General features: G+C 49.1%; 1 protein-coding gene across 1 annotated transcript in view; it reads left to right on the top strand.

Annotated features, from left to right (window-relative positions):
• Positions 1–9,338, top strand: part of Sim2 (SIM bHLH transcription factor 2) — a 40,107-nt gene that overhangs the window by 14,068 nt on the left and 16,701 nt on the right. Inside the window, 3 exon segments of the mRNA XM_026788301.1 lie at positions 4,456–4,564; positions 6,066–6,151; positions 8,895–9,094. Of these exon segments, the coding sequence (XP_026644102.1) occupies positions 4,456–4,564; positions 6,066–6,151; positions 8,895–9,094 (395 nt within the window).

The raw sequence follows: 9,338 nt of genomic DNA, 5'->3' as shown, positions 1-9,338 counted from the left end.
CCTGAGCCATCTTTCCAGCCCTTCATTCACAGCTCTTACTTGTGTGGTGCCATCCCTTCTGTGTTCACAGAACTTACAGTGACGTCATCTGAGTAGATGATGTCGCTGTGGAGTCCAGGTTACTCTGAGCAGTAGAGGGAGCACAGGGAGCACAGTTCTCATGAGCCAGGGCTGTGTAAAAGCTCGGAAAGAGATTACTCTGTCAGAATGGTCTAGTGGAGATAAAAACAGCCCTTCGTGCATAGGAAATCCATCTCTGTTTAAAGCCCATTATTACATTCTAAAAATAAATGGTGGAATAAGAAATCTATTTCTAAGTCAGGCAGTGGTGGCACATGCCTATAATCCCAGCACTTGGGAGGCAGAAGCAGGTGGATCTCTGTAAGTTCAAGGCCAGCCTGGTCTACAGAGCAAGTTCCAGGACAGGCCCCAAAGTTACAGAGAAAGCCTGCCTCAAAAAACAAAAAACAAAAACAAAACAAAAAAGAAATCTATTTCTTAGGGGAGAATTTATTCCTTTATTTTGACTTTCTATTAGCAAACAAATGTGACCATTGCTGCCAAATTCTGGTTTTAAAAGGACAGAAACAATCACATGTAAGCCGCGTCCTCAGCCCAGCTCAGTGTGGAAATAGAGACCCTTTGGGCCCAAAGTCTACTCAGTGTCTGTGCTCATACTTAAAACACATGGACATGCTTAAAGTAGCTAGATGAGTTTTGGGGGGCATCTTTATCTGTGAACATTTATTAAAGGACTCCCTCCCTCCTTTCTTCCCTCCCTCCCTTCTTCCTTCAATTGTTAATAGAATCATTTTACTTATGTTTGATGATGGGAAAATAGCTGTGTATACATTTGAAATACCCATATGGTTTAAATATAACTAAGTTATGTTACACAATGTCTGGCTAGGTAACTAACACTCATTTTCAAAGACGTGCACATACATGAAATAGCTGTTTATGGTACACATACAGAGGAGTGCAATATTGGAGAAGTATGCCAGACAGTGGCCAATAAAATGAGCAGCCCTGGCGTCGAGGGGCACAGACAGATCCCCTTTACTCTGGGGATAAAGGGCAGCATCATGTTTGTTTACATAGCTGAACCCCGAAGCTCAAACCATGTCAATTTAAAATGCTTCATCTGTTATACTCAGCAGAAGGGCCAGCAGAGCCGTGCACATCTCCCAGGGGCCTAGTCACTCTGCCTCTCCACACAGAATCTGTCCCTTGGTGTGAACTTATCATATCAGCTTTCTGGGCAGGAAAAAGCCATTCAGCAAAGCAGTAAAAAGCTCTTAGCAGGAACGCCATGGCTTTTGCAGTCGGCAGGGCTTTACCGATTCTAAAACATTGCATTGATGTTCTGTTTCAGTAAGGCTGAGATATGAGACCTGGGAAGTTTCATCGAGACAAACACATATCTACATATTTATATATATATATTGGGGGGGCTGGGGTGAAAGAGCCACGTTTTTTTTTTCCAGTATTCAAAAGCACAAGTACATATATAAATACAGGAAACGCCATGTCAACCATAATTTTGAGTTAAGGTCAGCCCTGTTATACATGACTCCGTATTTTTTCCGTGAAGACATTTCCGTTGTTTGAAGGCAATGAGGCTTCCTGGATGGCCTTAGAGTTATCCCATTCATAATTTTTAATTATTTATTTTAATTTCTTTCTTTCTTTTTTTCTTTTTCTTTTTTCTTTTTCAAGACATAGTTTCTCTGTGTAACAGTCCTAACTGTCCTGGAACTTGCTTTGTAGACCAGGCTGACCTCAAACTCACTGAGATCCATCTGCCTTTGCTTCCTGGGTGCAGGGATTAAAGGCGTGCGCCACCTCTGCCTGGCTCTATTTGTGTTATAATGAACCCCAGAGCTCAAAAGACCGAGTTCTTCATCCACAAATCTTGCCTTGCTTTGAACTCAACCCCTTTCATGAGAACAGGAGCTTTGAAAGCAGAGGACGTGGTTTTATTAAAGCACAGGACTGTTCTGAAATCGCACTGGCGGGAAGGTGCTGTCTGCAGAGGGACATCACTTGAGCATGTTATTGTTTTTCCAAACAGAACTTCAACCATGAATGCTCACTTCCTTCTAAAACAGCGAGTAAGAGAGAAATAGTTGGACAATATAAAATCCACCCTCGTCTCTGGTTTATTTTGTTTTTTAAAATAAGCCTTGAAATTCGGAGTGGGGTAGGGTGAGAGTAGGCAGGGAGGTTGGTGCAGGGAAGGAAGGAAAATCAGGAGCCAGCCTGTCAACTGCCTTCACAGTGAACTCCCCCTTCAGAGAAAGGTAATGTTCCTGTCTCAAACAGCTTCAAGGTGGCTGGTCTATTCAGACCTTTTAGGGATTAACAAGAATTTCATGCAAGAAAAATGATTCATTTTTATTTTTTGGTGAAATCTGGCCAGGGAGACGGCTCAGTGGTGAAGGTGTTTGTCACCAAAAAGCTTAATCTTCAGTCAGGCAGTGGTGTCGTACGCCTTTAATCCCAGCACTCAGGAGGCAGAAGCAGGTGAATCTCTGTGAGTTCAAGGGCAGCCTGGTCTACAAGAGCTAGTTCCAGGACAGGTTCCAAAGCTACAGAGAAACCCTGTCTCGAAAAACCGAACCAAACCAAACCAAACCAAACAAAAACCCCAAAACTTAATCTTCAGGCGAGTTCAAGCCCCAGGACCCACTCCGTGCAAGGAGAGAACCAAATCCAAAATGTTGTCCTCTGGCCTCCCCATGTGTGCATGCCTCCCCAACACACACGACACACACACACATACACACACACACACACACAAATAAACAAGTAACCAATGGTCAACGTAATTTGAAGATGTTGAAGTCATGCGGTATATTTTCACATAGGCAGATCTGCATCAGGATGGACTGCAAAGTCTCCGGTTTGGAGTGGGAGGGTTAAATGCGTGGGTGTCAGGGTGAAGTCCTGTGCTTGGATTCCCCATTGCTGTTTGCATAATGTTCGAAGGAAAGACCCCACGAGTGATACAGGAAGTAGAACAGTGGATGCAAGGGGCGGGGGAGGCAAGACTCAGGATTGTAATTTATGTCAAAAGGCCAAGGAACTCTCCCATCTTGACGAACTGGAAGCCCTGGCTAGGAAGGATGGGAGAAGTAGTCACCTCTTCATGGTTTCGTGGCCAAGCGCTGGAGCTGGACGCTAAGGTGAAGCTGTGGGTCCCTGCATGCCACTAAGCTGTTGTCAGGGTTACCCCTGGACAGGTGATCCTGTGACCTACAGCAAGGACCTCTGGGTGTACCAGCAGAGGCCGGGGACAGCCTCTCTCTGTCGTCTTGATCTGCCCTCTGCCTTGGCAGGGCTGAGAAGTCTTCAGATCCAACTAAGGTTCTCGCCACCCTAGGGCACTTTCCGTGTGAGTTTCTCTTGTTACTGTCTGGACTTTGAAGTCCACTGCCTCTGTTGGAATCAATACAACCACTCCTGCCCCCCTCCCCCCAGTAATACCGGGTATTACTTAATGTGACTGTTGGTCTACCTCAACTCTTTTGATTATAGCTCCAAACATAAGACCCATTATCACGGCACGAAAGTCTGCTTCACAGCCCTGTTGTGTCCGTGTGGCCTGGAGGCCTGCTTTGGAGTCCCTGTGGGTGTGTCTGGGAGTTGGTGATGCCCAAATGTTGAGACAGCCATTTTAAGAAGTAACTGCAGTATCCTGTTGCCTCAGCCCTGCCCCCTCAGGTCACAGGTCATGCCAAGGGACACAGCCACACCCTGGTCACCCACAGGGATAAGCAGTCAGCTTGGACCAGGAGGGCCAGAGACACATTCCTGGCAATACCCAGGAGCTCTGGCGGTGCCTGGGGCATGCTTCAGTGCTGATACAGAAGGAGCCTTTGTCTGAGTGGCAAGGGAGTCCTCCTCCATGGTTCCCAGCTGGTTAGCCTCTGAGTGGCTGTGGCTCTCCAGGGGGGTGCAGAAGGCCCAAGGCAGCTGGTCTCCAGCTGGTCATTCCTCTCACACAGCCCATGAGTGAGGGTGACAGAGCCCCACCTTGCGTCTGTTTGGAGATGTTCTCTGTCTGGAGGACACTGCCAGGCTTCTCTGTATGGTGTCTCCTCCACCCTTCAGTTTATCCTCCTCCTGTGTACCTCTTCTCCTCAGACTCCCTGGCGCTCAAGCCTGTGCTCTTGGCCTTTTCCGGGGGTGGGGGTGGAGGGACAGTCCAGAGCCCTGCAAACCGGAGCATGTTTCCACCTCTGCATTTGGCCAAGATGTGAGCTGTAAGGAGAGACCCAAGTCCTGGCCCTGGCACCGTGTGAGCCTGCAGCACACCCGGTCTGTCCTCTCGCCCCTCGCACGCACCCCGGAGAGACCAGTGATGTTTGCACCTACCCCGGAGAGACCAGTGATGTTTGCACCTACCCCGGAGAGACCAGTGATGCTTCTGATCCTCCCCTCCTTCTGCAGGTGGAGCTCACGGGCAACAGTATTTATGAGTACATCCATCCTTCGGACCACGACGAGATGACGGCAGTGCTCACGGCCCACCCGCCACTCCACCACCATCTGCTCCAAGGTTCGTCCTCCACCCCACAGGAGACCAGAGTGAAGATCACACTCTCGCTCCAACTAGTGGGTTTCTTCCCAGCGAGCTGGGTTTGGGTCAGGCTAACAGCGGCACCCACCCAACGTGTGTAGCTATACTTAACGTTTGCTCGGGTGCTGCTTGCTTGCCGTGGATCAAGCCCATGGCTTTGTGCACGCTGGCTGAGCACTATATCATGTTGTCCTCGGCTTGCCTCTGCATCATCGACATCATGTAGACCCTACTGCGTGCCATAGCTGTTTGGCATTGGGTAACAGCCTGTTCCCCACGTGCTCCTGGTTTAAAATCCCAGTGCTGCCCTATCAAGAGTCTAAGTTCAGCCTGCTGTTTCTGAGGACAGAATCGGGAAAATGTGAGGTATCAGGGGGAAATTACATGGGTGTAATTTAGATGCCGTTTAGCATTTTGTTTGCGCGTGATTGGAGGCTTTCAGCCACACTGGGGTCATTCGAGCCTTGGCTTTGTTACCACAGACATTGCACAAATGTCAAAATATTTATGCGGAGATACTTGGAAACTCACTGAGTGATGAGGCCCGTGACTGACTCTTAATTTAAAGCACTAGATGGGCAGCTAGTTATACTCATATTGCCATGTTTAAATATTTTGTGTAATCCTTTGCCCCACGTAGCTGGTTTCTTTTGTAATCTACATTATGCATTTGGAAGCATTCTAAGCAGGGACTTCAGGTTGTGTGCCATGGCACAGATCGGGTCAGAAGCCCTGGGCATCACACACACGTCTCCTTAAATTACAACTGTGACGAGCGCTAGGAAGGTACTCAGTTTTTCCCAGAGGCCCTGGCCTTCCAGCTCTCCCAGCACGCAGCCTTGTGAGGCATGCCGACTGGGTCTCCTGTGTACCTGGGGCTACAGTTCTCAGCATGGTCAAAATTTTCCTGAGTTGGGGCTGGGGAAGGAAGGAAGGAAGGAAAAGGCCAATAGATAACTCAGCAGTAAAGGCTGAGTCATGATGGGGGGAGCCCTGGTAAAGACTTGGGGAAGGGTGGTCTATCTTACCCAGCTATGGTGTCTCAGAGCCCACCATGTACTTGACAAGAGGTGCACGGGTCTGGGTCCCTCTGTCAGGGACAGGGGCTAAGTTGTGGCTGGTTTTCAGCACCTGGTGCTTTGAAGGACGTTAGACACTTCTGGGCCTCTCCAGCAGCTCAAGCAGCCACCGTGGCCCCCAGTTCCTCTATGACAAGAGGGAAGACGTCATCCCGTCAGGCATCTTAGAGACCCACTGGTTTCTGAGGTTGTCTCTAGGGTCACGGTTCAGGCTGCTTTTCTTCAAAGTTTTGGCAACCGCATTCAGGATAAGCAAGAGCTATTGCCCTTCCCACTCAGATTCTGGTTGTTGGCCGAGCTCTCTGGGTCTGGCCATGGATGGGGAGGTTCCAGGCTGCTGTGTCTGGTGGCTGGGGACGTGGGCAGGACACCTGCCTGTCTAACCGTGCCTCTGCTTTCAGAGTACGAGATAGAGAGGTCTTTCTTTCTTCGAATGAAATGCGTCCTGGCGAAAAGAAACGCAGGCCTGACGTGCAGTGGATACAAGGTACACGGAGCTCCCGGTGGGGATGGGGACAGCTGGCGGGGTCTTCTCTGTGCATCTTATGTTCTGCTTCACACTTGAGGCAGGAGAGAGGGTGAGGGAATCCGCCATGTCCCCTCTGTCAGGACAGAAGTACTGAGCAGGGCTCAGGGTGGATTATGAGCCCAAAGATCTCACAGTTTGCACGGACGCTCCAGGCCGGTTGGGTTTCATCCTATAAGACCAGGATTGCAGCGGCTTAGCACAATCCACGAGTTCCACTTTGCTTGCCACAGGGGAGCTTCTCTAGACCAGCTGCCCCTTGCGTTTGTTGAATGTTCATCCTCATCCCGGGGCGGGATTCCAGGCAGCAGTGAGCAGTTGCTTTATGGGGACGTTATTCTTACTGATGGAATGTCCAAAATAAATCCGGTACCCAGGGTGGTGTTTCACAATAGCCGTCGAGGCCTGCCCACATGCCAGGCTGTGTCGTCTCTGTGGTACCACATCCAATGGGTCATCATGGCCTTCTGAAGGGAACAACACCGGCCTTAGTGAATGTTCAAGAAGGGAACAAATGGAGAAGGGATAGGGTGCCCAGCTGAGCGGCCCAGCTGGGACTTCCAAGCCCAGCCCGTGTTTCCCCCCGATTGACCTTATCCACCAGATAACGCCACCTGCTGAGGTTAATTCTGGAATCTAGTACTATATGACTGGTTGGCAATCCCTCAGTGTTAGAGACAGTCATTTCCAGGTAGGAGGGTGCGTTCTAGACAACCTGCCAGGGATCCCTGCAGACCCTTCACCAAATTCCTCGCCTTCCCCTGAGTCTCCTGTGCTGTTTTTCCCTGCAGGGGGTGTGGGGGACTTTGTACCATTGCTACTCTGGAGCTGGAGGCAGCTGAGCTGGTACCCCCTTCTCACTTGCCCCTTGGAAAAGGAGGGAGATGGGCTTGGGTGCTATGAGGCTCTTGTGCCTTTAGCTTCTCTTCGTGGAACACCCCTCTTCACGTTCTTCGCGCCCTCTCAGCCCAGCGTCTTCCCGCCAGTGACCTCTTCCTTTGACCCTGGCATTAACCCCACTTTTCACTTTTTATTATATGCAGTTACTTTCAGGATTAAACCTAGGGCCTCACACCCACCAGGCAAACACTACCACTGAGTTTGCCCACATCTTATGCTTTTATGGCTTGAAGAATACACTTCGTATTTTTCCCAGTCGTGAAGACTCCTTGAGCCAGGGCAGGAAGATCTTAGCTCTATCTGAATCTGACAACGCATTCTCCAGGAGGTCCTGGGCTTTACTAGTGTCTGCTGCTTGTCAGCTGTCCAACAGAAATCCACAGCTAACGTGTCTGTCTTGTCCTCAGCTGACCCATTGGGAAAGTGGGAGAAGAGGCTAGAATGGTTTTAAGACTTCTTCCAGCTCTGTAAATCTGTAAGTCCCGTAGACGGAGCTTTTGAAAAAAGGAGCTGTGTGGGCTGTGGATGTAGCCCAGCTGGTAGAGTGTTTGCCTAGCACACAGGAAGTCCTGGGTTCGAGTCCCAGCACCCCATAAATTGGTTGTGGCAGTGAATGGCTGTAATCACAGCACTTGGGGATGGAGGCAGGACAAGTTCAAGGTCATATTCCAGTATGTTGTAAGTCTGAGCTAGCTTAGGCTACCTGAGACCTGGACGAGTGGGGGATGGACATAGAGATATATAGACAGAAACAGAGAGCTAAGGACCCAGATGACCACTGTTTTAGCATTCGTGATCCATATAGGATTTCATGTTTAAATGGCAAATACACTTACTTAATTGTGGGTGTAAGATGGTTCAGGGGCCTCCAGGTACCTTATTTGCCCTGGGAACTACACGGCCCCTCTCCAGTGTGGTCTTTAATTCTCTAACTATTGAGAGGGCTTCTCTTCAAGAGTGGAGTAGACACTCTGGCTTATTATTTATTTTTATTTGCTTATTTAAGTCTTGTTTTTTTTTCAGGATAGGGTTTCTCTGTGTAGCTCTGGCTGTCCTAGAACTCCCTCTGTAGACCAGGCTGGCCTTGAACTCACAGAGATCTACCTGCCTCTGTCTCCTGAGTGCTGGTCTTAAAGGTGTGTACTACCATTGCCTGGTGGCTTGTTGCTTCTTAAAATTATAATTATAAACAAATTAAAAGTTCCATCTATTGGCCTAGGTAGATGGCTCAATTGGTAAGGCCTTTGCCATGCAGGCACAAGGACCAGAGTTTGGATTCCTGGCACTGGCCAATATAATTTAAGTGAATAGAGATTTTACTGAGAGAATTTTTAATCCCCTGGAGTGTTGAGAGCATGTTGGGTGATAGAAATGTCAGGCTAAGTCCCAGTTGAAATTGGAAAATGTTTTCATTACAGGCAAGCATTCATAGGAGGGCACTTAGTTCCTTAGCATGTCTTTGCTGTGTTTCGGAGTCAAACTTGGCCATGAGTTTACATCCAAGGCCCTCATGTGTTAGTGAGCGTGGATCTGGGACATTCCTCCTGTGCACCTGACTGGACAGAAAATGCTTGTTTCTTTAGGATGCTGTTTCTTAAAGCAGAGCCGTAGATCCTTTCCCCAGAGCAGCGAATCAGGCTCTGTCAACGCGTTGACAAAAGAACTCTGCTGAAAAGGGCTGAAGAATGTTCTAGCACTTCAAACACACACACACACACACACACACACACACACACACACACACACACACACACAAGCCTGAGCCAAGAGCGGCGGTGCTCTCTGAATCTGTGCCCCCTTCCAGGTCATCCACTGCAGCGGCTACTTGAAGATCAGGCAGTATATGCTGGACATGTCCCTGTACGACTCCTGCTACCAGATCGTGGGGCTGGTGGCTGTGGGCCAGTCGCTGCCGCCCAGTGCCATCACGGAGATCAAGCTGCACAGCAACATGTTCATGTTCAGGGCCAGCCTTGACCTGAAGCTCATCTTCCTGGATTCCAGGTGAGTCCGGCCTTACTGTGACCATTGCTGTGACGTCCTGGAAGGTCCAAGGGGTGGGAACCAGTCCTGGAGAGCTGCATGTTACTGAAGCAAACTATAACAAGAAGTAAACGCTGATAAGAGTGTGGATTAGTCAGGGGTTAGTCATGAAGGGAGGGGGTTCACAACAGACAGGACACAGGGACTTGAAGTAATTACCTAACATTTAAACCATCGTACAAGCTCATGGTGAGAATGTCTGTTA

The sequence above is a fragment of the Microtus ochrogaster genome, chromosome 2 (assembly GCF_000317375.1).
Source record: "Microtus ochrogaster isolate Prairie Vole_2 chromosome 2, MicOch1.0, whole genome shotgun sequence".
Lineage (NCBI taxonomy): Eukaryota > Metazoa > Chordata > Mammalia > Rodentia > Cricetidae > Microtus > Microtus ochrogaster.
Note: the sequence above shows the minus strand (reverse complement) of the source record. Positions and strands in the feature narration are given on the sequence as shown.